Below are 27,236 nucleotides of genomic sequence, written 5' to 3'. Positions count from 1 at the left end.
TGGGGGAACACCAGGCTGCTTGTTGCAGCCCTTTTCTGTGAGTGGGAAGTTTGTGGTTGGATCCAACATGTTACCCTCTCCTCGCACAGGAGCCCCTGAGCCGCCCACCCCACACTACAACAACTCCATCCTCTGCGACACGGTGCTGCTGTCCCACCTGCACTTCTTGTCCACCGCCTCCACTGACTTCCCGGGCATGAAGGACGGCGTCGCCCTTCTCAAAGTGTGGCTGAACCAGAGGCAGCTCAGCAAGGTGAGGGCCGGGCTGGGCTCTGTTCGTGTGGCCAACATGTCCTTGGCCTCTTCTCCCTTCCTCGGTGTGGAAGGGGGGCAGTTTGTCCCCACGGGGTGGTGTGCTTGGCTCGTGGTGCCTCACTGAGCTCTTGTTGACTCGGCCACTTGTTTCCGCAGGGCTTGGGGTGCTTCAGTGGCTTCTTGGTCTCCATGCTGGTTGCGTACCTGCTGATGAAGCGCAAGATCGTCAGGGTGATGAGCGGGTACCAGGTGCTGAGAAACGTCCTGCAGTTCCTGGGTGAGTTTCCAGGGGCCTCTCTGGGCAGGGGGAGCCCGGTGTCAGCAGAGTCTCTGCACGAAGCCTGAACAGTGGAGGAAAAGGAGGGTTATGGCTCTTGTCCCTCTGTTGCTGGGCCCCTGTGGGTGGGATGGGCAGGAGGGGATGTGAGTGAGTGAGGGAGACACAGGTGGCAGCATGACTTGTTTGCCTGTTTGCCCACAGCCACCACTGACCTGAGCGTGACGGGGATCAGCCTCGCAAAGGACACAGACGCCTCCCTGGTGAGCAACTGGCTGTGCTGCCGGCACTGCTGGGCGGGGACGTGCCCTGTGTGGGGCTGTGGGATGGCAGCGAGGTGGTGGTTGGTGCTCTGGTCTCTGCTGTGGCTCTGAGGGCTGTCTCTGCTCTTCCAGCCTGCCCTGGCTGACTTCCACCAGGCGTTTGAAGTGGTCTTTGTGGATCCTTCCGGGCTGGTGAACCTCTGTGCGGATATGACTGCTAGCAAATACCACCAGGTACCGGCAGGTTGTCATGGCATCCTAGGATGCTGCCTTAGGAGAGAGCTGAGGCACGCAGAGTGGTTGGGTGTCTCAGAGAAGGCTGTTAGATGTGGGGAGGGGGTTCAGTTCTGCATTTCAGGCTTTTTACACCTCGGCTCTGAAGCTTAGGAGTGAATTGTAAGATTTGGATTTACTGCTGCCTTACCTGTCACACTTCAAATGTGGAGGAAAGTTCTTTACCCATGTGTGGGCACCTTCAGGTGAAGCCAAACAGCTGTTCAGCTGGAAAAAAAAAATGTTTTGGAGCAGAAAAACCCACTTTGATGGCAGGGACATCGAGGAGGGGTGTCTAGCCAGCAGCATAGCGTGCACTCAAGTGACCAGCAGATGAGGATGGAGGCCGTCTAGCCTCGGGGTCTGCTGGGGACCACAGAGCTCGGGTGGCTGTGGTTTACTGGGGGGGCACTGCTGACCACTTTTGGAGGGATTTGCTTTCCTCCTCCCCTCCTGTTCATGCTCCTGCGTTGTCTCCTTGCTCAGGTCCAGTTGGAAGCCAAGCGCTCCATGGAAATTCTGGATGACAGGATGGTGGATGGCTTCCAGGCGCTGCTCATGACCCCGAAGCCCATGCTCAGAACCTTTGACCACGTCTTCCAGTGAGTCTTCTCATGCTGGTGGGGTGGTGCTGAGGGAGCCTCTTCAGGGAGGAGCGGGCTGCTTCTGGTTTCTGACCAGGGTGGATTTGGACCTGTCTAGTGGGAGTTGGCCCTGCTAGCTCTGGGATAGATGTTGGTGCCTCTTCCGTTTGTTCTTTCCACTTCTGTTGCCTAGATAGCTTCCCAGGAAGAGGGCGGCAATGCTTTGGCCTGAGATGCCAAAGTGCAGTGCTGCTTCTTGTAGCACCCACCCTGTGCAGGGACCCTCTGCTCCTTCACTTTACCCATCCTCTAGCATCTCTCTCGCAGAAGGGATTTGGTGGAGGGGGCAGAGGTGGGTGACTGGGTTTTCTCCTCCTGTAGCCTGAAGCATGTCTCCAAGCTGCAAAGTGCCTGCAGGAAGATGGAGCTGCTGAACGAGCTGATGGATCGCGGTGGGAACTACGTGGCCGCAGCCCTTCCCTTCATCGTCTCGCTGCTGGCCCGTGGGCTGGCTGGAAGAGCTCTGCTCGTGGCACACTCCTTGCCTCAGACCCCTGAGGTAACACAGTGGGCAGTGACACTGCATCTTCTGCTGCTTGTGGGGTCTTGTACATCCCTCGTGGCACTGCTGGGTGCAGGGAGAGGATTTTTACTGGCAGGGGAGGAGGTGGGCCTGTCCCCTTTGTGTGGGAAGGTAGGACCTGAGGCCCTTGACTGGGGCGTGAGGTGCAGCGTGGGACACTTGGTCTAGGCAGAAGTTGTGGCCCAGCAGTAGGGCAAGGTGGAGGCAACCGGCTTTCTCACCAGGAGACCTGTTAAGACCTTCCTTGTCTGTGCCCATCTGGGCATCTGAGAGCGTGTCCTGTGTGGCAGGAGGTTTATCTGTCTCGGCAGACACTGCTCCAGCATTGTCATCTCTCCACATGCTTCATATTTCGTGTTTCCTCTCAGTGGCCAATTGATGCTGAACCCCCAAAGCACAAGGATGTCGGGCCCCTGACGTTTGGGCTCCTGTTTGTTCCTGAGTTTGCTGCCAGCACGCTGGAGAAGGGACCGCAAGCTGATCGCCCTGAGGTGAGGGGAGTTCTCCTTGTTTGGGTGGCAGTGGGTGGGGGACACTGGTGGTTTTGGGGATACCATGTGTGATGCTGGGTGCCTGCTGTGGACAAACCATTACGGGTCAAGGATGAGGGGACTGCTGAGCTGCTGGTGCTGGCTGTGAGATGTTGGTAGCGTGACGTCCTGGCCCCCGGGATGCCCCTTGGTTTGGGAAGGGTGATGGCCAAGCAGGGATGAGTGGGAAGGGACTGGGATGTGGAAGAAGCAGTGGGAGACCCGAGCTTGTTGCTCCACCCATCCTGGGGCATCCATTTGGTTAAGGGAACCGAGGAGTGGAGCAGACCTGGCGCCCTGCTGTGGCTGCAGGTGGTGCTGGCAGACATGGGGCCACTTTGGCCAGTCCCCATGGTGGCCCATGCCCATGGTCTGCCTTGGCCAATGTCTCCCTTCAGGCCGTGGACTTCCGGACCTTCTGGGGGGAGAAGTCTGAGCTGCGGCGGTTCCAGGATGGCACCATATGCGAGGCAGTGGTGTGGGAGGCCAGCACTGTCTGTCAAAAACGCCTCATCCCTGAGCAGATTGTCAGGCACCTGCTGAAGCTGTAAGTAGCACCGAGCAGTAGCAGGGGCTGGGCGACGTGTGGCTGTGTGGGGGGCCGCTGCTGTTCTCCCTGTTCTCTGCCACGTCTGTGGTAATCCTGTCATCAGACTTGTGCTTTGGGGGAAGCTGCGGGTCACTTGAGCTCAGTGAAATGTGGAAGTCATTTCCGCATTGTGGTCTGGATACTGCTGCCTGCTTCCTAGGAGAAGATGCAAGGAGGCAGTGACGTCCTGCCTTCGTGTCCCAGCATCCCTCTGAATATTTATTGTTGGCAGAGCTGTAAGATCTCAATGGCTTCTCCTCCCTGGACATTTCTTGAAATTGTCTGACACCTTGTGGTAGTTAACAAGGTTGGGTCTCCCAAGAGCACTTGCAGTAGAATTTCAGACCCGCTAAAAATGAGACCCTCTTGCATTGGGAAAAAAAAATAGGATTGCCTGGGCCTCTTATTTTGACTCAAGGAGGGGTTTTGCAAGGAAAGGCTGTGTTAGCAGCATTAGCTTTGAATCCCGTGAGGCTGCACATGTTGCTGTGCTGCTTTGAGTCGATAATTTGGGCACAGGAGGAACACAAAGATACAGGTCTCTTCACTGTGGCCTTTCTGTATGGAGGGATTGGACAGACCCTTGCTTGTGGGCACAGCCAGCAGGGTCAGGGTGGATGGGGTGAGGTGCCCCGGCTCCAATGCTCTGTTGTCTCCCTTCATATAGGCACGCCGATATTCCTGAGTCGTCCATCTGCTACACAGGAGCGCTGCTGGACTCCGTGATCAAGAGTGGGAAAGAGGTACAGTTGCTCCCCAAATGCAGGGAGCGTTTCCTCCTCCTCTCAGGGAAGGGAGGTGTGGGAAGAGCTGTAGGGAGGTCATCTCTGCTGCGTGGACCTGAGGCACCTGGGTGCTTCCCAGGAGATGGCAGTGAGTGCGAGGAAAATGCCCGTCCTCAGGTGCTCAGACAGGCAGTGTGTCCATCGGCAGAGTCCTTCCTGCTAACACAAAGCGTAGCTGCTGAAGTGCTCTTGCTGTGGCAAGCTTCCACACCTCTTTCTCCCCTGCAAGCATCCCTCTGGCGTCCTCTCTGCTTGTGTGCACTATGTCCACATCATCTAAGGATACATCGTGGTCCCGCTGTGCTCTGGCTGCACCTTTTCACCTCCTGCATCCTTCAGGGCACTGGCCAGGCTCTTTTGTGCCTTCATCCTGCAGATCCACCTGGGAAACCCAGGAGAAAAATCTTTCTTGTCCTGGTGCAAAGTCCTGATCATGCACACCTAGTGCTCCCTAGCGCTGCAGCTGATTGTGCACCTGAAACAAAGAATGTCACTTCGAGACAAAAGAAGATGGGTCTGGTAGGCTGGGAAATGTCTCCGCCGGTACTTCTCTCCAGCTTGTGGAAGCTTAAAGCCTGGAGATGAGCTGTGGGCACTTTGGCACCACTTTGCTGGTATTTGGTAAAACCAGGGACTTTTATCTGGTTGTTGAATGGAGGAGGAAAGTTTTCTTTCTGCTTCTTAAGTGTTAAGGGGAACAGATAGACTCTTTTGGCCCTCTTGTATGGGGGCCATTCCAAAGTACAGCTTGGCCATGTGAAATTAGCCTCAGCTGCAGTCTGGGCAGAGCCACTTGTCAGATTTTGGACAAAGTGCTAGTTTGTACAGCTTGCTGTGTGGTGAGGCAGCAAAATCCCTGCACCACGTCCCTGCAGGCTAGCCTGGGATGAGAGGGTGCACTTTTCAGATCCTGAGTGCCTTTCAGGAGTCTGATTGTAACCAGTCCTTGCGGAATGAAGCAGAAATCTGCTCTTGTGTGCAGGGCTGTGCGTACGGGCGTCTTTGCTCTTCCAGCTGCTCATGTGCAGGCAGCTCGGGGAGCCTGGGGTGATCGAGGGATGTGGTGTATGAGGGGAGATGGATGGTGCAGCTGGCTCTAGGGATAGGCAGCCTCCCCTGGACTAGGGTTTGTCATTTGTGGTGTGCCCTGCAGAGGGTGCTGCTGCTCTGCTCTAAAGCCTGGGCAGGCCAAGTGCATGCAACTTGGTTCATATGCGTCTGAACTGAGCTGTTCAGCGTCAGTGATGTCTCTTTCTCATTTCAAGCTCTTCTCCAGTGCTTCAGGGCGGTGGAAACTGCAAGGGCAGCAGCAGTTCTTCTTTCAGTGCTTCTTAAACGTGCTCCCCAGGGTTCCTGAGATGATCTGGATATTTTCTGTCCTTGCTTTTGCCATGCTTCGCAGCTCTGCCTTGGCTAAGGGCAGAGCTAAGCTGCTAAGAGCAGCTTTTTGTTAATTGCTGCCTCTGCTGACGTTGCAATAACCAGACGAGAGGCAGCAGCAGAGCTCTTGCCTTGCCAATATGTGACCTCTTTACCCTCAAATCACTCCTAGCTTCTCCCTTTCTAGGCAGAAAGTTGGCAGTAGAGCTCTTGTGCAAGACGCTAAGGCAGCAACAGGAAATCATTTCACTTCTCTCTTGAAATGCATCTAGGATGCCTGCAGCTGCTGGGGAGCTGCAGACAGATTTTCTCTCGTCTTCCCTCTCTCATTTACCTTTTTGCCTTGCTGAACGCCTGTGCCAGGTGCTGCTCTCTGGGACAAAAGTCCCAGCTCCTTGGCCTCAGTGCTAGCTGCAAGTGAGGCGGGGTGGGCAGCTGTGCTACAGAAGTGGGAGAGGCAACTGCAGAGGTGCTCTCCGTGTGTCCGCAGGAATCGGGGACAGGCGAGGAGGCCATGGTCAGCATTGTCTGCTCCTACGATGACCTGAGCCGCAAGCTGTGGAACCTGGAGGGGCTGCCGCTGACGGTGACGGCTGTGCAGGGCATCCACGCGGCCCTCCGGTACACCGACGTGAGTGTCCCTGGGCACGGCCCACGTGGGGGTGGTTTGTATAGGGTTTGGGGGAGTCTCTGGCCCTGTTGGGGTTTGGGGTGAAGAGGGACAGAGAATTAGTTGTTCTTTTGTAGCCACTGAGAGCCCTCGGGGTGGTGCAGTGCCTCTTTTCTGCTGTCCCACCCCTAGGGCTGAGCACGCAAGTTGCTAAGCATTTTGTGTTGTGGGCAGGAGGTCTGGGGCCGGGGTGTGCAGTGCTATGGGGTTTCTGCTCCCTGTTCTCAGTGACCCGGTGGCTGCTCTCTTGTAGGTCTTCCCTCCTATTCCCATGAAGCCGATTTATTCCTTCCATAACCAAATCAGGACCAAACGCTTGCTGCTTCCTTCGCAGGAGAGGCCCTGCCCAGCCTACATTGCCCCTCTGAAAAGTAAGTGGGGAGAGATGTGAGCAGGAGATTATTGGGGGAGGAGAAGCGGAGGGAGGCAACAATGCTGACTCCGTCACAGCTGCATTTGTGTCCTGTAAGCGGGACCAGAGCTCCAGCTCCTCCTGCTCACCCCGCCATAACCTCTAACCACAACCAGCCACCCCCAGCGAGCACCCCGTCCCTGCGTGGGGCTCACTGGCCTCCTGTTGTCCCTTTGCGTCCAGTCATCTGCCACATGGAAGGCAGCGGCCGCTGGCCACAGGACAAGGAAGCCATCAAGCGCATCAAGGCGGCTTTCCACCTCCAGCTGGCCGAGCTCCTCCAGCAGCAGCACCAGCTGATCTGCAGGCCCACGGTCACCCACACGGACGTGTACAAGGTAGGGGGGTGTGGGGGTTTCCTTCATAGCTGTGGGCTGAGGGTGACGTGGTACCGGGGGACGTGCGGGGGGGTTATGGAGGTGATCACAGCCAGGATTTGGGTGCAAGGCCCAGCAAGAAGAATGGGAAGACCGCACTAACGCCGGGCTGCTGTTGTGTTCCTGGGGCACAGCAGCCTGGTGGTATTGCTGCCAAGCCTGACTTGTGCTTCCACCCCCATCTCAGGATGGCTATGTTTTCCGTCTCCAAGTTGCCTACCACCGAGAGCCCCTGATCTTGAAGGAAGTGGTCACCCCGGAAGGGATGCTGAAGTACCAGGACACAGAGGAGTCTCAGCAGCTGGAGCTGGAGACGTTGCATCGGCCCTATCTAACCAGCTCCCTGCACGGGTATGTGAGGCAGAGGGCCTGGGACAGACAGAATGGGGCCGGGAGCCTGTGTGGAGATGCCCTTCGATGATGGAGGGTGGTGAGGAGCTTGCTGTGGGAAGTAGTTTTTCAGCCCGCCTTGTGAGCTGGTGAGGGAGGAGAGGGGAGAGCTGGTTGTCCCTGTTGTCACATCAAAGGTCACCAACATGGGGAGACAAACACCAAAGAGCAGTATGATTAGAGGGGAACGTGTAGCAGGATTTCCACTTTGTTCCCTCAAAATCTCAACACCCACAGAGTGCTTTGTGCTTGTGGTGCTAGACGCGTGTTTCTAGCAGGTGTTTATCCTTCTCGTCTCTCCTGCTGAATGCAAAACGGTTGTTTTGGGTCCTGGGATGTGTCTGTTGAACACTCACAGATATTTGTCTGCCTTCTTGCAGGCTCCAGCAGCAGCACCCCGTCTTCGGCAGCTCCTGCCGGCTGGCCAAGCGCTGGGTCAGCGCCCAGCTCCTGAGTGACAGCATCTCTGAGGAGTGTGTGGACCTTCTCGTGGCGTCTCTCTTCCTCCACCCAGCCCCCTTCACAGCGCCCAGGTGAGGATGAGGAGCACGAGCTGGCCTGGTGGGGACTCGGAGCCTTTTTCTTTACCTGGGATGGAGGAGGCGTGGGGTGGCCTCTGGGTGCTGGTGGTGCAGCTGCTGTGTTTCTTTTTTCTTGAGGATTGGCAGGGCTCTTTATCCCAGGGGTGACGGTGGGAGAATTGGGGTGAGGGCTGTGCGGTGGCTGCCAGCACGCTGGCCCTCCTGGGTTCACTGGGAGGGAAGTTACAGCAGCGCTGGTGGCTGCAGCTTGTGTTTGTCCTGGAAGGATCTCCCGAGGGAAGGGCAGAAGGTCAGCTACTGAAAGCAGAACGGAGCAGTGTGTTGGTAAATAATCCCTGGGGGTCAATTGCTTGCTGGCCTCTGGCAGGTGGGCTGGATACAGCTCGGAGGGAGTGAAATGAAGTTAAGGGCTGTCTTTGTGCTCCGTGTGGAGCCAAAAGGTTACGCTAACCTGCACTCAAGATCCGGCTTCCTCCTCCAAAACAGGAGGAGTAACTGCCTGATGCCTGGAAAGCTTTACTTGTCTCCTAAAATAGCCTGCTAGGAAGAGCCCTATCTTCCCAGATGTCTCACTTTGCGAGCACGTTGTGCTGCAGCTAGGCAGGCACAGTGCAAGCTTGGCCAGCGTCGTACAGAGCTGCTCTGGAGATGGGAGCAGCTCTGACTCTGGATCACCCTAGCTCCGTTCCCACCTGTCCATGTTTTGGGAGATGCAGGGACAGTGTCCCAATTTCTGCTGGTTTCTTTTGCATGGAGAGGGAGGAACAAGGGGGAACGACTCTCCTCAGGGCCATGGAGCAGGGGAAGCACCTCATACTCTCATCTTGAGCATCCCTTCCTGGGCTGTGTGTGGCCTGGGCGTTGCTAAGTCACTCCCAAACCCTGTTCCCGCCGAGGTGCCAGGCCGGGGGAGCAAATGCTGGTGTCGAACTGTTTTGTCTTGTCTGCAGCTCTCCCCAGGTGGGGTTCCTGCGCTTCCTCAACCTGCTGGTGACCTTTGACTGGAACAACAACCCTCTCATCGTCAACCTGAATGCCAGCCTCACAGGTGAGCAGGCAGCACGTGTGCCAGGGCTGTGGGCGAGCTGTGGTGTGAGGGTCTTGAGCCCTCCTTTGGTCAGCCCCTGGTTCAAGGGTTCTTGGATATGTGGGGACTCCCAGGCTTCTGCGTGGAATGTGTAGATTTTCTACTCATTTCCTCTTCTGCTGTGTTTAACCCGGCTTTGGAGTTTGGCTGTGGCTTTGAGAGCCCCACTGAGCAGCCTATATCACAGGGGCTATCTGCTGGTTCCCAGCTGTGAGACCTGCAAGGAAAAAGGGCTACAGTCCTCTACTGTTTGTTACCTTTTGAGCTTTGAGGATTTCCTGGTAAACGTCTCTGGTTTCCAAAGGAACATTTTGGCCAAGTGGACCTGTGGACCTACACTCGTATTATTTGGTCTGTTGATCATCGTTTAGGTACCAGTTTAGGTACCAGCTGTCTCTTGCTGGGGGCCAGAAGAGACCATGGGGTTGTCTTAGCTTTGTTGGGGTGCCAGGGTGGGTGGGAGAGCAACAGTTAGTGTTTAAAGCTGATTTATAAGAGAAGGAAAAGCTGCTTGGGAGTGTGGGCAGACTTATGGAGGGAGCAGCTGTTTCCGTGGGTTTCAGCACTCCCCCAACTTTCTCCTTTTTGGGAGAACGGGTTTTGGAAACTGATATTTTTCTGCACTCCAGCTTTTTCTAATGAACGAAATGGGAAGCGTTTTTGGCCAAAGAGCTGTTTTTTCCACTTAACAAACAAAGCAGAAGACTCTTCAGGTGCAAACTCTCTTGTTAGCTTATAACGTGAGCTCCCAGCCCTTGTTAGTCCCAGCGACTGCAACTTGAGCTGTGTCTGGACCCACATGAGAGCGCCTGGATGAGTTCAGAGCCAAGGTCCACCCAGCCCTGCATCCTGTCTCCAAAATTCCTCATTGGCAGATGCAGAGGGAAGCACAAGATCAGAGCAAGTGCAGAGCTGATGCTCCCCTTGCTTCTCTCCCAGCCACTGCCAGCGTTTGCTGGTGCTTGTTTCTCTGCTGCAGAGGCCTGTCTTCTGTCCTTGAGGGCTTGGTGAGAGCTACCTGCTGCCTTCCCTGCAGAACCACTGCTGGGGCTCAGCCCCAGGATCATCCGGCTCTGTGTGGCAACAGAGCAGGGCCGAGGCGTGGTGGGAAGGGACAAAAGGCAGCTGTGCTGCTGGGCTCGCCACCTGTAAACCTTCCTGGGCTGCAGCCACCCTCATAGCACGCCCTGGTTTTATACGTGGAGGGATTGTGTGTCCCACAGCCTCTGGCCAGCAGTGTGCTGAGAGCTGGGGAGATGCAAGCAGTCAGGTATCGGCACCCTTTCTGTTTAGCAGATGAGAAAAAAGAGCAAATATTCTGCCCCACGTTTAAAATGTGTTGCGAAGTACCCGGGCTGGGCTTGCAAGGAAGAAAAGGCTCATTGAAAACTCATAGATAATTAAAAAACGTGGGAGCTTGTTTGTATGACAGATCTATCTGGTAGTATGGCTGTCGGGGAGGAAAGGTGACCTGGAGAGAGTTCCTCTCTTCAGTGGCCTCCTATCTCTAGGTGAGTGGCTGTAATTTTCCACTCATGCTTCTACGCACTCCCCACAGTCAGCAGCACATCCCTCTCAGCTTGTTTTGCAAGGTCTGCAGGGCACTGAGGTCTGGAGTTGGGATCAGTGGGCAGGAAAGGTTAAAAGCGTATTGTACCACTTTTTTCTGGACTGTGATACGTGGGCAAGGAGGCTGGTGGAGGCCTGTGGGTGCAGCAGAGCATCTCACCCAGCTGCCTGCCCTCTGCAGATGCCGAGTGCACAGAGATCAAGGACAAGTTCATGGCCGCTCGCTCTCGCCTCCCCATCATGTTCATCGCCACCCCCAAAGACCAGTGGAGCTCGGTGTGGACCCGAGAGCGACCCTCAGCGCAGGTGAGCTGGGGCTCCCCATCCGTGCCTCGTGGTGCCTGGGGCATTTCCCTGCTCCCGGTGTTGGGGGGAGCTCCGCCAGCCCCATGGGTGACTGGGGTTCCCCCTGCATCCAGGAGTTCACCCTCAAGCTCTCTTTCCTCCCCAGATCCTGCAGCGCCTTCTCGTGCTGGCCTCAGAGTCTCTCCGAGCCCTGGAGGAGCAGCTCATGGACCCGCTCGGCAGCCAGGATGTGAAGGTAATTCCTTGGGGCCCCAGACGAGGGTTTTTGGGTTCTGGCAAAGCAGATGGGAGAGGAGCTGGACATGGAGGCGCTCCAGCTGTCATCATGTGGGCTGGAGGCTGCCCGCTCCAGTCCTGCCCCTGTGCGCAGGCATGTGTGCATGACCTGAGCTCCCAAACTCCTGCCCAGATGCAATTTAATAAATCCTCCGACTCTCACCACCTCCTGCAGTGGGGGAATGGTTCATCCTAGCTCCCAGCTTGCCTTGGGGTTTTGCAAAACATCATTTGCTTCTCCCCAGCCTTCACCCTTCTGGTTTAACCTGAGCTGAGCTCGGCAGCAGGCACTGTTGCAGGACTTCTTCCGATGGCATTTAGGTTTGGGTGAGCTTGCTGGTGTCTTGGCAATGGGAGACGAGTTGGAATCAAGCTGGTCTGAGCTGTCAGGGTGAAGCAGTCTTAATAGAAAGCGATGGGATGGAAGAGCCCTGGGAAAATCCACTTAGCAAGATTTCAGACTGCCTGAACGTGGGGTTTTACTTACATTTGAAAAAGATTAGGGAGGGAAGGGGAGGAAAAGTTAGCTCCTCTGTGTACCGGGACTGCGGTCCTTCAGCAGCAATGAAATCCAAGTCACTGCGTCTTCTCTGTGTAGGGAGCAAGCTGAGATGTGGAAATAGTGTTTTCTTCCTCATCCTTCAGGTGCATTAGTGTCCTTGTCTATAAAACAGGAGCGCTGTTTCTGTCTGCCCATGGGACAGACAGTTCTCTCGTGGGATTTGGTCTGTATAGCACCCCGAAGGTGTTGTCCACTGCCAGATGTCCTTATTTCTGCCGTTTTAGCCTCATTTGCGGTGTGGACAGTTCCCGTGGTGGCTCTGTAGCCTGTCCTGTGACCAGACCAGTGACGCTGTGAAGTACTGGGACTGGGGTGCAGGTTTTGGCATGCCCAGTCTCTTCCGCAAAACACAGGTGCTGAGACACCTTTCTCCTGCTCTCAGGTTGGCTGCGTAGTCTGTGTGTAACTTGTGGTAGCAGGACTTGTCACCGCAGGGTCTAGCACCGTCAGGGCCCTTGATTTGTGCCCGTGAAGCCGCAGAGGAGCGCGGCTGACACGTGTGAAGGGCTGCTGGGCCAAGCGCAAGTGTGAAGCACTGCCGTGCCGTGCTGATTTTCGGCAGGGCTGTTCCGTGTTAAAGGGTGGCAGGTGCTGGCCAAGAACCGTGAATGGCTTCGCTTGTTTCACCTCCTCTCCCGTCTGCCGGCGCTGTTGCAGTTGGGCTCTTCCCCAGGGGAGGACGGCAGTGACACGAGGGAGGCAGGTGGCAGGAGGAGACCCTTGTGTGGCAGCTACGGGCAGGGCTGAGGGCTGCATCCCGCTCTCTTCCACATCTTTTTTTTTTCTGATGACCCTGCTGGGCATTTGGGTGTCGGGACGCTCTGGGAGCCTTTTTCATTGAACCTGACAGCTCAGGAGAGATGAGGGCATAAAGGGATGAGGGCAGAAGAGCGGAGGCTTGCCTCGGGGTACAGCTTGATTCCTTACATCCGAGGGATGCGCTGCTTTCTAGTGATGAGCTGCACAGAGCCTTTCCACACTCCCTTAGCCACGTAACTGCGCCATCTGCTCCTTTTGGGAGCCTATTGTGGGACGGAGGAAGAGGAAGATGATAACAGGCAGAACAGCCGGTAACTACTCTTCCTTTCTGTGTCATGGCCAGGCCAAATCCAGCTTGAAAAGGATCCAGGATGTTGTGTGATAGGGTGATTATTGGCTGTCCTCAGCGTGAATCTGCAGCTGCCTGCCACTTAGCTCCCGGGTGGGATGGGTGGGACCTCCTGCTCCTGCACAGCAGGGACAGGGACCTCGGGATGCTGTCTGTCTGTCTGTCCTGGGGGAGACAGCCTGTACCTGAGCTGAATGCTGAGAAGGGTCAGGGATGGGGTGCAGCCTTGGTGGTGATGTTTCCCCTGGTGATTGAGAGGGGAAGCCGCAGGGCTGGTTTATTTCAGGCTTGTGTTCATCCTTATGCTGCTTTCCACCCAGATTTGCTTGGACTCTCTTGTTGTTCCTCTGCGTTCCCTCCCTGGAATTAGCATTATGGCCAGCTGTGATATTTTGGCAGCCTTTGTGTATCTTTGTGGGATCTAACGTCCATTTTGGTCACGTTCCCAGGACAGGGGTGGGTGTCTTTGAGCAGCCCCTTGGGGGGAAGCCCGTGCTAGTAGCTTCTTGTTCCTTGCATTATTATTTATTACTGAAGGAAACAAACCTGCTGGCTCCCAGTGTCTTTGAAAAGATGGGTTTATCTGCAGCACTCCCTGTACTATGGAAAACGCGCTGTGTGAGTGATGTTAAATGAGGGGAGAAAAGAGGTTTCTGGCCTGGCTGGGAAGTGGGCATGTCCAGTGTAGTGTTTCCAATTTAATAGTGAATACGAGGCCGCTAGTGATGCTGTAGCCCATGTCCAGCCACAACAGTGACACTTTGGGTTTATTTTCTTCCGTGTAGGATGTTAGCAGGGTGTCCTGAACCCCCGTGTATGTAGGGACCTGCTTTTGGCCAAGGTTGGGTTACCAGTTCCTGATGAGAGCAGGGCGGCTTGAGGAAAAAGGTTTTGAGGGGGCTGAGAGCTGGGGTGGCTTAGGGTCAGTTCCTGGCTCTACCGCTGGCTCGTGCATTCACTGTGGCCACATCAGTTAGTCACGCTATGAGAGGAGGCTGCTCACTCTCTTCTTGAGCTGCAAACTGTGAAGTGATTCAAATGAGAAACCCCACAAAGCTCCCTCCCTCCTTCACCTGCCAGCTTGGCTGTAGGGGAGTGTCCTGGGAAGCACAGGCACATTTGTTCCATCTTCCTCCCCCTCCTAGCTGCAGCCCCTGCGTATAGAGTTCCTTATTCCAAACAGTAGGCTTTTAACATCAGGCTTCAGGCCTAGTTAAACTGCTCAGGGTAAAATATGCAGCTTCTCTGTGAGTCAAGTGCTGTTGTCGGTGGAGGGAGCTGCAGCCCGTTCAGCTCCCTCTGCAGATCTTCAGTAGCTGCTGGGCCCTCTGCCCCAAGAAAGGGGGCTGGCCTGTGGTGAGCAGAGCTTCAGCCATAGCCTCTGAAGAAGGAAATAAACTTGCTATTTAAAAAAAAAAGAAAAGGCAGAAATTCCTGGTCGTCCAGTGACATCCAGCAGCACCTCTAAGCAACTTCGGCTTCTGCACTTGAGTCTAACTGAACCCAGCATGGTGAAGGTTCTGGTAGGATGCCAGCAGCTGCTTCAGGAAGGCTTTATTTTAATTTGAGTGGAGGAGGAAGGCCATACACATCTTTTCCCGCTTCATTTTTTGTGTTTTAGTTTGTTAGGTTAAAACATCCTTTACTCAAATGGATGAGGGGAGATCCAGACACATTTACCTGCCTTTTGAAGGGAGGTATGTTGGCCTCTGAGGGGAGCTTGTTCTGGTGTGCCAAGTCCTAACTTAGGCAGCTGAAGCTGACAGGACTTGAAAAGCCAAGCAGTGGTTAGATATGACAGAGTCACATTCTGGAGGGGCTCTTTTTCCTGTTTAGGCAGTGAAAAAAAGGACTTTTTGGACATGGCTTTCACTTCTGCTGTGTTTTTGCTGGACGTATTACAGAGGTGAGATCTACTTGAGGTGGGGCAGTGTCTGCTACAGGGCTGTAAAATGATTTTTTTTTTCTTTGCTGCTCTCACTGCTGTGTTATGTGAATGCTCCCAGGCCAGCTGAAAACAGGAGGTTTGTTCAAGCAGCCCTTACCTGGGGAGTTGTGTGTGGTGAAACAAAGCAGTGCTGCCATTCGGATGGTGTCATTTGCTTGGAGGCTGGGAAGTGGACTTGGAAAAAGTCTCAGGGGAATGCTGCTTCCCTGGCTCAGACTCACCCCAGCCACCTCCTGCTTGTCAAGTGTCTTGGGCTCAATCGAGTCGAGAAATAGAAACAACCCAGGGGTAGGGAGAGGTGTCACTGCAACCTCTGGTCAGGCCCAAACCCTTATTTTGGGTGGCAGCTTGGCCAAGTTTACCTTAGGCTGGGGTTAGGCTGTGCTAGGGTGGGCCCGAGCTGCCCCGGGGCTGGGCTTTGCTCGGGGCTTGGGGCTGGGCGTCAGAGCCCTGGCATGAGGGGGAGAGGAAGAGGAGGAGGAGGAGGAGGGCTTGGCTGTAGGGGTGAGAAGTGCACGGTGTGCTGCAGTTGCAGTGGGGACCTGTGATCAAAACTGCAGGTTTGAGGTGAGCCGGAGGGCTCTAGCTCCCAAAAGGAGCTGTTGCATGTCCATAGCATCCTCCTGACTCCTCAGCTTTACCTCCCTGGTCCTCCTTCCCACCCAGTTCCTCTTGTTCGTTGCGGCGGGATCCTTTCTTATCCCTCTGGCCTGTACAGCTGTCCTTCACTTTCCTTAGGCATAAACTTGGGACAGCGTTTCCAGAGCTGCTAACCTTTTTGTAAGCAAAATGTGGGGCTGGGAGGAGGGGAGAAAACTTGCCAAGGCAACTTGGAGTTGCTTCTCACATGTCTACCAGTGGGCTTTTTTATTTGCCTTTATATTTGGGTCACTTGGGAATGTGCCTCTTCTCATGTGGATGCAGAGATGGGTTTGTGAGCTCCATGTCTGTGCTCTCACAGGGATACAATAAGCCACGGGCTTCGTCTGGATGGAAAGGCAGCTCTGGGTAGATTAGAGCTGGGATTTGGTGCTGGTCACTGATGTTGTTTGTGCGTGTTCCCTGACCTGGCTATAAGCCAGCCCCAAACAGTGGGTTTTCTGACAGTGCTCTGCTGAGCAGTGTCCAGTGGCTCTGTTTGTGTCCCCGTGCCACTTACTCCACAAAAATGTACAGGCAGTTTTAAGTTTTCCGTTTTAATACAACTGCATCCAGAGTGCCAGATCCCTCCTGCCCAAATATTTGTGTCTGGGATTGTTCTCTTCCACTAATGGGGCCTGTTCTCATCCTCTGCTCGCTGGAAGATGCTGCTGCCCTTTGGGACAATCTCTTGGACAGATGGGACTGTCCTGCTGTCCTGCAGCTCCTCGTGTCCCCTGGGGTTTCCTTTGACTTCTTCCTTCCCAGGTTCTGTGACTGTAGCTGGAGGGAACCACCTTGCCCCCCCGGAAAACTCTTCGCTAGGGACCGTCCCTTAGTCACAGGGACACCAGTGAGCTGTTTCTGCAGACCTGGGAACCCAGTGGGGTAGAAAAGGCAGCCCTTCAGGCTGGGTGGCTGGTGCGGGTAGGGAGCAGCTCCCTTGGCAGAGGGCTTGGCTTGCTGGACACTTGGGCTGCAGCAACCAGGTGCATCCTTCCTGGTGCACTTTTCTGGTGCAGGGAGCATGTAGCCTACCCACCAGCAGATGGCCCCGGGTGCTGCCACCTTGCTCTTGACAACGTCCTGGTTACAGCTTTGATTTTGCTGCTTTAAGGAGAAAGGGATGGAATGCAGACATTGACTTGGGAAACCTTTTATATCTCCTGCTTGCCTGTGCCCTACATTTGGTATTTTTTTCTTCCATGCAGATTGCTTTCCGCCCTCCTTTGGATCTCTATGATGTCCTCATCCACCTGAACTCCAACCAGATTCCTCGGCACCTGGAGAGCGTGGACCGGCCAGTGAAGTCGTTTTCCCGGGGGGTGGTGAAGAACAGCGCGGGAGTGAATGTCCTCTTTCCTGTGGTGGATTACGACCCTGTACAGTGCTACCTCCAGGAGCTGAGAGTAAGCATAGTCTTTCGGGGAGCTACGGGGGGTTGTCTGTCATTAATTCAGGTTATTAAGTGCTTGCTGTTGCAGGTGAGGGTAGATTTTAGATTTTTAGGAAGAAATTCTTTACTCAGGGGTTGGTGAGGCACTGGCACCGGCTGCCCAGAGAAGCTGCTGTAAGGCCAACACGTGCATGCACCATTGAGGCCAAATACTGGTCACAGATTTGTTTCTCTGGGGCTGGTTACGCATGTGGTGGCAGGAAAAGTTTAGTAAAGTGGGTAAACAGAGATCATGAGTATCCAAAAGTCATCAGCCCAGTGCTCTGCCACCGTGTGGTCATGCCAAAGTCTTAGCAAGCTGGGGTGAAACACAAGGAGCAGGGTGGCAGTGGGATCCACGTGACATCTGGGCAGCAGATGTGCAGCCTCTGCCTTTTTGGCGCTTTCTAGCTGTGTTTGCGGTAGCTGAATTAATTAGTGTGTGGAGATGAGGGGCAGAGATGCCCTTTCATCAAAAACTGGCTTGACTCTCAAGTGATTTCCTGCCCGCAGAGGTGTTGTGAGCAGTACTAGAAAGCAGTATTAGAACACAGGAGCCATGAGTTGGCTTTGGAAAGAAGGTGCTGTGCAGATCTCTGGTCCTGTTCCCCACTCAGAGGTGATGCAGCTTGGACAGTAGAGGAGGCTGTGTAGAGCCCAGTCCTGTTGAATGCTGATATCCCCAGGGATGGAGACTTCCTACATCCTTGTGCTTTTGTCTCAATGTTTGATCATTGCTATTGTGAAAACTTATTTCCTAGTATCTGAATGCATTTCCCTTGCTGCAACGTGCATTGATTGCTCGGTCCACCACGGCAACTGTGCTCGGGGCAGCTTGCTTGAAAGGAGGTCCTCAATTCTAAGATGCTTTGAGTAAGGCGTCAAAATCCTCCCCCAGTTCTGTAAGTGGCACTGCTTGTTTGCCTGGAAGGATGGGGAGGAGAGGGAAGGGAGGTGCCCAGTGCAGGGTGGGAGGCCTCCTGCTTCTGAGAAGGAAAGTGGTTGAGAAGCTGCAGGTCCCCCAGGCAGATTGCAGAGGCTACTGGGAGACTTCTTGGGGTCCAGGATGTGCAAGAAGGAGGGGGAAGAATACCCTACACGAGGAAGCCCGATGACTGGGAACAACTTAGTATTTCAGTCTCTCTGCTGTTGTCTGGATCTGAGATGTAATATCAGGGCAGGCTCCTCTTCGTTCTGTAAACAATGAGGGTTTGACCTGCCACTATGAAACCTGGACACAAGGCGTATCCCTGGGTAGGAAATGGAGTTTAAGCCTGAAATCTTTCTCCAACCCACGCTGGAAGGGAGGATTAGAGCTGAATGGAGTCTTTCAGCAGCTGCCAAGATGCTGGAGATGCCTGTGTGTATGGGGCCAGAGCTGCTGCATCTTCAGAGAGGTCAGGGCTGAGCGACTCTTGTGGAGACCTGGCAAGAGGTTGACTTCTTGCTCCAAGAGGAATTGGAGACTCCTGGAAGAGCCAGTGGGGAAAGCAGGCTCCCTGGGGAGGCTGTTAACAGACCTGCAGCAAATCTGGCAGTGTAATGAGGCACTTGTCAGGAAACTCATCAGGGTGTGTTGCAGTTAGAGCACTTTCTTGTGCTTCTACTCAACTTGCTGTCTTCAAAGAGATGTCAGCCGTGACTCCAGAAGAGAAGAGTGCAGATCTTTCCTGGAAAGCAGTTTTAATTATCCTAAGAAATTGACTTAATTGATCCACTCAATTACGACATCCCAAGTGTCTGAATTTCTACTGCCTGTTTTCTCTAATACAGGTAACAATAGACTTGGAATAGGGTTTGGTTTGGGTTACAAATTACAGCTGGCCCTAAATCCAATATACCAACATCCCAGTGAAGAAACGTGGGTTCATGCAAAGGTCACTTTGCCTTGTTGGAAGCAGTGTAACGCTCCCAAAGAGGAGCATGCAGTCAGTGTCTCTTTTTCTTTGGCCTGAGGGTGCCTGGGAGGGAGCAGAGCAGGAGCTGGTCACAGGTTTCTCAAAAGAGCAAGCTTGGGAGTAGAGAGCCTGAAATCTGCCTCGGCAGCCTTTTCTGGGGGACGTTTCCTCCTGTTGAAGGCTCTGAGGTAGGTATGGCTCTGTTTCCCCTGTGGGCATCATACGGGAGGTGTCCTGCAGTACCAGTGCGCTTGGCTCTTGTAGCTTCCAGGTCAGTAACAGGCAGATCTGAAAGGACTGATGAATATCTCTGGGTAAACAAGTATTTTTTTCTGGAAAAATCAGAGGTAACAGCTGCATGTGAAGGAGTTGCTATGGGGCACCTTTGCTCACGGATTGCTCAGCCATGTCAGAAGGCCTCAAAAGCAGACTTTGTACCGCATGGACACCAACAAGCGGGTGATGCAGAGCTGTCAGTAAAATTTACCCTGTCAGTAATCACCCAGCCCCGTGTCTTGGGGTCCTGATGCAAGGCCTTTGCTGTGCTTTGACCTGGCTTCAGTTGGTAGCCTCTCCAGCATCCTTGTGTTCTCCCTCCCCTGGTTTTACTGCTCAAAGCAGTGTTCAGCTCCTTCTTGTCCTGGAGGCTGGGAGCCCTGGGGCTGATCTGAATGCAGCAAGATGTTGGTACCGGAAAGGAGTGTGGCAGTAGCTCAGTAGCAGCAGCAAATCCTTACAGAAGATTTTTGGATGAGAACGCCTTTGGACACAGAAGTGGCTGGCTTTGACTCAGAGTAATTTGCTCTGCCTTAATAGCACAAACCACAGAATTGAGCAACAGGGTTGTAGCCGTGGTGGTTTTACAGCAACAGAGGGAGACATCTGCCATGCAGTGATGCTGTTGGATTTTGTTCTCTTTTTATGGGTGGAAAAGAAATACCTTTTAATGTGGCAAGCTCAGAAAAGGTCACATTTTTAAGCGTCTGGGCATGCTATTGAGCTGAGAGGGACAGGGAGTATCCAGTGTCCTTGGCCCAGGAACCAGGACACCCACTTCTGTCCTGCCCAACCTGTTTGCACCGAGAGATGCCCTGTTGTTCTCAAATCAAAGGGGTGGGCAAGGCAGGAGTGCTCTGGAGCTGCAGGATTGCTGTACGCCTTCCCCCAGTAGGAGAAAATAAAAGGAGGGGAGGTGCTAAGCCCTGACTGCTTTAATTTTTCCTGCTTCAAGGAGATGTGCTGCAGGAGCTGGTCTGATTGAGTTGATCTGGTGCCTGAGAGGCTCTGGGTAAAGATGAAAGCCTGGTCATGGCATTCAGGCAGTGAATTCTTAAATTCCAGGACAGATCTGATGGAAAAGGCCTGTTCTGGGAGTTGGTCCAGATGAAAAGGCTTTGCAGACAGACGCTTTTGAAGGAAAACAGGTGCCAGACATTCCACAGAGAGGGCTTCCCTCGCGCCTCAGCCTGGAACCAGACTCCCCAGTGCCTATTGTCCCAAGCACCTTGGTGAACAAACTCTGCATCAGGTCCTTGGGGATTCTCCAGCAAGACTAAATCAAGTTTTTTTTAAGTGACTCAACTGAGGTTTCCCATCACGACTGCAGGTTTGAGTCGTGGCTGCCATTGAGCAGCGCCTGCAGTTCTGCTGCCTTTGCTGGGGATGTGGCATAAAGGGTCAGTCAGCACAGCTCCTGCTCCAGGGTGGCTTGGGTCTCTGTTCTTCAAGGGAAGATCTTTCTGCCTGCATCCAGTGAGCCCTGTGGCTATGCTTATGTCCATCTGCATCCATTCAGCAGCTCACGAAGCCCAAAGACTCTGGTCATCTTGCAAAGGTCCAGAACCGTTCCTTCATGGAAGGGAAAGTTGAGTGAGTCAGTCTGTCTGTCTGTCTATAATGGCTGTTAAGACTTTTTTTTTTACAAGGTCTTTGGTCTCGCTGGGTATGAACCACTCTGTCTTTGAGATTTAGCTTTCTCTTGGTCGCATGTGCTTGTTACAGAGCTCATGTCGTCTTGTACAGAGGAGATCTTTCCTGTGTGGGCGAGCAGGAATATATTTCCTGCTTTATTGTAAACATCCCTTTCTCTAAAGCAATGTTTTGTACTTCTTGCACCTTTGGACAAGACCTACCTGGAAGACTTACAGCCCTTTTCTTCCTTCCTCCTGCAGTATAGGAATGTGTGTCTTGCTAGTGCATGTTGAGAAGGAATTAGTGATACTAAAAGTTCTCGTCTCTTACAGCATACAAGTTGTGGTTATGGGATGTAGCTGGAACTGGGGAAATGTTTTCAGGTCAGACGGCTCCCTTCCTGCTTTGACTGGCCTAACTCCTCCTACAGCATCTTTCAGAAGAAACAAAGACAAAATGGAAAGCTTTCGTTTTTGTGGCACAGAGGAAACATTCCTGTCTGGATCTCTGCAGAGGTGGCAGGAAATTCCCTGCCTTTACAGCTGCAAAGCAGCTTCGTGACCCTTACACAGTGCCCAGGGTCAGGGTGTGTGTGTGCACACGGGTACACCGGTGTGTATCAAAGCATATGTTCCTCGTGCTGCTTGGCTGAGCTCAGAGGGTGCTTTTGGTTGGATTTCTTCTGTGTTGGGAATGCTTTCCTCCTCCCATAGGAAGGGACTTTCGCTTGGTGGACCAGTGGATGAGGCATGTTTACTAATACAGCCAGGAGTTTGTGGGTGTAGGGTTTTGGTGGTGGTATCATTTTTTTCCCTCCCCACTTGCCATACCTACTAGCCACTAACCTGAACCCCCAGGAGGGGGATGCTCATGTGGCTCTGGTGAGGTGCTAGGAGGTGGAACAGTTTGGGTGGGTTGAAAAAAACATCTTACCAGGGAAATCCCAAAGCTAGCGCTCAGGTTTCTTTTTTCTTTTAAAATTCCTCTGATACAGAATCAACCCCAGCCTGTTTTTTTTTTGACAGTGCTCCTTGCTCTGTTTGTGTGTGGGGGCTCCATCTGTATCATATACTGTGGGTATTGAGGCCAGGTTGTGTCAGCATGACAAAGACTTTAAAGCATTAACCACGCCTGTAGTTTGTTGGAAGTAAGTAGCTTTTAATAGAGTTTTATACTGTCAGGTCCCTCACTGAGAGCGCTTAAATAGTTCTAACCACTGAGCAAATGTTTAAGTGGCAAATGCATTCATCAACTGCAGTGTACCAGGAAAAGCTACCAGGCCCATTTCAGAGACCTCCCCAAATTTTGTAGCAGAAGTGGTGCAATGAGAGCTCGATCTCCAGGTGTAAGCAAGCACAGTGGAAAAGTGGGTGGATAAATGATTAGGCAAAAAAAAAACGCACCCCTAAACAACAATAAAGTAGTTGCTTAACTAGCAAGTGCTTACCTCATAGCTAAATCCATGCTTCAGCCCCAGCTGCTTAATCCAGTAATCCCATTTCAGATGAGGGTATTGTTTTACTTACCGCCTTTCTGCATCCCTTCGGTCCTCCTACCCGGGTGGCTCCCTACAGACCTTGGGCTAATCTTCTCCCAGGCACTTGTTGCCCTTTGGCTGAATGATGAAGCCCCTGTGGGTCACAGCCTGCAGATCCCTCGTACAAACTGGGAACCAGGTGTAGGGTTTGGTGGTCAGGATCCTTCTGAGCAGGGAGAGCTTTCCTTGGGCCTTTAAAGCTGACTTGCGAGCAAAGATACGACAGCTTGGGAAGGGAGCAGGGGTTCAGTTGTGGTCCCCACCTTTATCCATTTTCTCATAAACTTTCCCTTGAGGGAGGTGTCTGCAAGCCGAGGCAAGCCCAGTGGCACTGGGCATAGAGTATGGGATGTGGAAAGGGAGGTGAACTGTTTGCTTTTACTTCCCAAGCCTCTGTACAAACAGAAGCGCAGCGACTAATGCACCAGACCCTCTTAATGCTGCAGTTTCCCAAGAGCTGGATGTGCATCTCTGCAGCTTGGGGAAGCCGGCCTGAAGCGCTGTCACATGGACCTTGCTGGGAGCAGCACAGAAGCAGAAGCTCGCCCTTCGCTGGGGTTTTGAATTGGATGCCGTGGTTTTAATGTCAGCCCTCTGCTCCCTCCTGGATGTACAAAAGGTGCTGGGTATCAGGCACAGCAGCGGTTTTATTGGGAAACAAGCTGAGGCTGGGAGGGTTCCTTTCCTGCAAATGCTCCTGGTTCCTGTCCAATGTAAAAATACCTAAGGAGCATCACGTGGCACTGAAGACCTCACCCCGTAGACTAACGAGGCCTTTTCAGGTTCTAACATGCTCTGGTCCCCTTTGATTCAGAGAGCTGTGCATTGGCAGTCATCGTGCTGTGTGCTTTGCCCTTTGCCGAGGTTTCCTTCCCTCCTGCCATTTGTCTTTTGGCACAGCTAGGAGTTTTCCTTGTTGACTGGGCTCTGAGCATTGCCCATCGCTCTCAGCTGAGAAGCACCAGGGCAGGTTGCCTCCTCCTCAGTGTATTTTAAGAAAGTGGCCAAACCGTCTTGAAAAACCAGATAATGCCCTGGCCAGATTTGCCCCCTTGAAGGTCCTGTGCAGTGGGATGAGCTGGCAGGTCTCTGGACCTTACCAGCTTGCTGGCCTAATCGTGTCGCCCTCTGTTTGTGCTGCTTCAAGTCTGAACTCATAAATCTGATTGTGAAGGTTGCAGACAACACTGCCCCTCCCTGCTTATCGGCTCCTTACACTTGAAATGCCACCCCACCCTTCGGGATCAGCGGTAATACCAACTCGATCCACCTTTTCCTCCTACTGCTATCCTGTCATGTCCATAGATGGTGCCTTCCAAACTTGCCTTTGATGTTGTTTTTTTTCATGCACATCATCACAAAAACCTCATGATACAATGGTGCCAGAGGAGACCTTTCTTTGTAAGAGGGTGACAGAGATGAAGCTGGGGAAACCAGGGGAATGCAGTTGTCATGGTCCTGTTGACCATCAGAAGGATGAAGAGGGAACAGAGGGACTGTGTTTCTTGCAGTAGGTTGCTCCAAAACTAGCAAGGCCATGTGCAGAAACTTGCCGTGCACTGGTGTTGCAGGGGTGTCTTTGCTCAGCCCATTAAGCACGTGCATTGCCTGATGCAAGTCTCCAACGTGATGAACAGGTATCAGGGAGCAGCTTCTTGGCTGCTTGCTCAGCTGCCCTTGGGATGTGTGTCTCTAGGTACCAGCGTGTTGGGTGCTGAGCTGTTGGGACAGACCTTTGGGTTTGAAGTTGCTTGCACGCAGTGTTGTTTACTTCTGCTGCAGTGCTCATCCCCTGCCTCCTTGCAGCGCTGGGAATCCAGCTCACGTGGGCTTGGGGGAAGCCAGGCTATGGGCTTCAGTCAGCTCTTCTTGCAAGCTCCTTTTGAGCTCTCCTGCCCAGCGCCGTCCAAAGAGGTCACTCATTGACACAGCTGCTGAAACATAGGGGCAAGGAGAGGAGATTTCTTCAGTGCCTCCATCAAATATTTATTTGCACCTTGTAGGACTTTGTGTAACTTGAGATTTCTGCTAAGTGTCCTTTTGGGATGCTGGGTATTGACAGCTCGTGGGGTGTTTGTCCTGGGGGAAGAAGGAGCTTTGATGCTCTGGTTGCACAAGATTGCAGAGCTCTAGATGCTGACCTTCAGGAAGGCCTTTGACTGGGGTTTGTCTTTGCTGCCTTGTAGTGAAACTTTCTGTGGCAGGATAGCCGGCTGGGCAGGACCTGCCTCTTGCCATATGCTGCACCATGAGGTCTGGGATGTGCTGGGCCCTGGGACTGGGCAGCTTGATGGTGCCAGGTCCATCCAGCTGCTAAGGTGACCATGGTGAAGAACACCCGCAGTGGGTTTCCACCCCAGGTATTCAACTTCCTAGATCTGGTTCTGTTTTCCGGGTGCTCTTGCAGGCCTGTGGGAGGTGATGAATTATTTTTCTGCTCTCTGGGACAGCCAGAGGTAGCTAGCAATCAGATATGCGTGCAGAACTGAGGCTCTGCACATCAGTGCTGAGGGAGAAGAGGCAGCAGGAGGCACTCAGGACTTGTCCTTATGCTGCTTTCCTTCTTGGAAATGCACTGGGCGTGTTGCAGGTTTGGTCCATGCTTGTGCAGAGCTACTGTGTGTCACTGGAAGGGATGGGCTCTGGCTCTGCCTCTGGGCTGTCTGGCATAACCTCTTTGTTTTCTCCCCAGGATGCCTTCAGTGATCTCGCCTTGTTTTTCTATGACAAGCATGGTGGGGAAGTGATTGCAGTGTTGTGGAAACCTTTGAGCTTTCAGCCTCAGCCTTTTAAGGTGAGTTTTTGACTCTGCTGAAGGCATGTCGACTTTATAACCAGAAAGCTTGGAGGGCTTTTTCCTGTAATTGTTGTGTCTAACTCTCATCAGCCCAAAGCCCTTTGAGAAGTGGAACTAATACTTCTGTCCCAGTCTTAGAAGGGGTGAAACCAGGACAGGGATGTGGCCACAGTCCTGTCCCTTCAGAAGTCATCCGCAGAGCTGAGAAGGGAATGTGCCCTTGGACAAGCTTAGCACCGTGCTCACTAGGTCAAAAGGGAGCAAAAAGCAAAAAGCCTCTCTGTCCCAGGTTCTGTTCCCTGGTCCTGTTCTGGGAGGTGGGCAATACATTGCTGCTGAAGTTGTTTGGTGTGTGCAGCAGGCTGTCCGATTCCTCTGGGTGTCTCTTAACAGCAACACCTGGTCTGCTAGAAGCTGGGGTGACAAGCCCAGGTTTGAGGTGCTCGAGTCCCGTTGTTGTACAGGGATATACTCCAGCTACAGTGTGTGGGTTGGCGAACTCTAGAGGGTGGTTAAACGAAGTGTGAGGCACACTGGAGTGATTCATGCTGCTTTCTATGAAGGAAAGACGCAGAGAAACTGGTGACTCACAGCCCAGAGTTGGCAGCCCAGGTTTTTCTGCTGTCAGTCTCTGGGTGATTTATCTCCCCTCTCTTCATGGCCAGGGGGCATTGGCCATTCAGCCTAGCTGCAGTTGTGAAACCCAGTTATTCATGGTGGTGAAATGAGAGGAGGAGATGCTGGCATCTGAGTTGAGTGTGGCTTGATTAAACATGAGGTGTATTTCTTCTTTTTTTTCCCATCCTGGTGGAGCCAAAGATCTCTTCTGTCTTGAGGTCTTGACACTCAACAACAGAGCAGAGCGCAGCCAGCTCTTAATCCAGGGTCACGGTGTGGTGCCTAGCATTTTTGCATAGTCTGCTCTGTTTGCACAGGCTCCTCCATGTGCCCGTGTGCTCTTTTCCCATCTCCACCATACCCTGGCAGTTATTTCTCGTCCTCCCTTACGGTCTTTGGACTGTGGCTACAGAATGTACCCTAAAAGGGACAAAGGGCCACTCGTGCACTTCATTATCTCTAATAATAAGAGATGGTGGTGGCAAGAAGCGGTGTAGTGGTGTGACGGGTTGGATGTTGCAAGACAGGAGGGCGATTTACTACTTTTATTTGGGCCTTACGAGTGTAGCAAAGCAGCCCTGAGCAGGTGCTGCCGTTTGTACAATGTTTGTGTCCTGCAGGTCTCCAGCATGAAAGGAAGGATGGTGACAACCGTGAACGACGAGCTGGTCTGCGTTCCCAACGTGGAAGCAATTTTGGAGGACTTTGAGGTTTTGGGAGCGGGTCTGGTCAAAAGAGTGGAAGCTCGAACAGAGAAATGGACTATCTGAGACCACTGCGAGGTGTAAGAAGGACCTGTCCTGAAGCAGTTTGTTGACTCCTGGACCGTTCCATTTTATAAATCAGCCCTTTTAGGAAAGGGCTTAGGCTTTTTACATTTCAGAACTGTGCATCTGACTCTATTTATCTTTATATGGCTTGTTCAGAAAAGTGATGGGACCTATTGTTTTTAAGAATGCAGATATCTCTTTATTTTGAAAAAATACAAAAATGGGTTAAATTTTTTAAGTGTTCCTGTTCATTATAGGAGACAAAGTAGTGTTCATGTGAAAACATCAACGCCTGAAAATTGTCTGGAGTGTGTGTTAGGCGGTTTCCTGGTTCATAGCAGCTTCTGTTACGCTCATGGCTGGCAAAACCAAAGAAACACTGAGCCATCCAAAAATGAGCAGATGTTCCCCTTTAACTTGGGTCTTGTGAGACATTTCTGGAGCCATATGTCCAGTGCTGGGCTTCCCGGTAAAAGAGAGATGGGACACTGGAGTGAGTTCAGGGAAGGACAATGAGGATAACAAAGGGGTTGAAGCATCTCCGATATGAGGAGAGGCTGCAAGAAAGAGCTGGGACTATTCAGCCTGGAGAAGAGAAGGCTCGGGAGGGTCTTACCAATGTGTATAAATGGCCCCATCTTCTTTCCTCCCTCATCAGGCAGAGTCAGTGGCGTCCTGTGACAGAATGAGAGGCGTAAGCTGAAATGCAGGTAATTCTGTTTAAAACATTTTTTGAAACCATGAGGGTGACTGAATACTGGAACAAGTTGCCCAGAGAGGTGGTGAAGACTCCATCCCTGGAGGTAAATCAAAACCCAACTGGACGTGGTCCTGGCCAGCCTGCTGTGGGTGACCCTACTCTGAG

At 52.9% G+C, this 27,236-nt stretch overlaps 1 protein-coding gene across 2 annotated transcripts in view; it reads left to right on the top strand.

Moving 5' to 3' along the window:
* Nucleotides 1–26,605, top strand: part of NOL6 (nucleolar protein 6) — a 29,597-nt gene extending 2,992 nt beyond the window's left edge. The window contains exons 7-26 of one of the 2 annotated variants that reach the window (XM_040541315.1): nt 90–253; nt 412–532; nt 737–795; nt 928–1,029; nt 1,555–1,670; nt 2,034–2,211; nt 2,604–2,726; nt 3,164–3,312; nt 4,022–4,097; nt 6,010–6,150; nt 6,443–6,560; nt 6,785–6,939; nt 7,166–7,329; nt 7,749–7,901; nt 8,861–8,958; nt 10,748–10,872; nt 11,018–11,107; nt 16,617–16,814; nt 24,879–24,980; nt 26,222–26,605. In XM_040541315.1, the coding sequence (XP_040397249.1) occupies nt 90–253; nt 412–532; nt 737–795; nt 928–1,029; nt 1,555–1,670; nt 2,034–2,211; nt 2,604–2,726; nt 3,164–3,312; nt 4,022–4,097; nt 6,010–6,150; nt 6,443–6,560; nt 6,785–6,939; nt 7,166–7,329; nt 7,749–7,901; nt 8,861–8,958; nt 10,748–10,872; nt 11,018–11,107; nt 16,617–16,814; nt 24,879–24,980; nt 26,222–26,371 (2,582 nt within the window). In that variant the 3' untranslated portion in view covers nt 26,372–26,605. Of the gene's footprint in view, nt 1–89; nt 254–411; nt 533–736; nt 796–927; nt 1,030–1,554; nt 1,671–2,033; nt 2,212–2,603; nt 2,727–3,163; nt 3,313–4,021; nt 4,098–6,009; nt 6,151–6,442; nt 6,561–6,784; nt 6,940–7,165; nt 7,330–7,748; nt 7,902–8,860; nt 8,959–10,747; nt 10,873–11,017; nt 11,108–16,616; nt 16,815–24,878; nt 24,981–26,221 lie in introns of those variants that run through there. The other variant, XM_040541316.1, reaches the window with a different exon arrangement.
* The last annotated feature ends 631 nt before the right edge of the window (nt 26,606–27,236 follow it).

The sequence above is a fragment of the Cygnus olor genome, chromosome Z (genome assembly GCF_009769625.2).
Source record: "Cygnus olor isolate bCygOlo1 chromosome Z, bCygOlo1.pri.v2, whole genome shotgun sequence".
NCBI classification, from domain to species: Eukaryota; Metazoa; Chordata; class Aves; order Anseriformes; family Anatidae; genus Cygnus; species Cygnus olor.
This window is presented reverse-complemented; position numbering and strand designations above follow the sequence as displayed.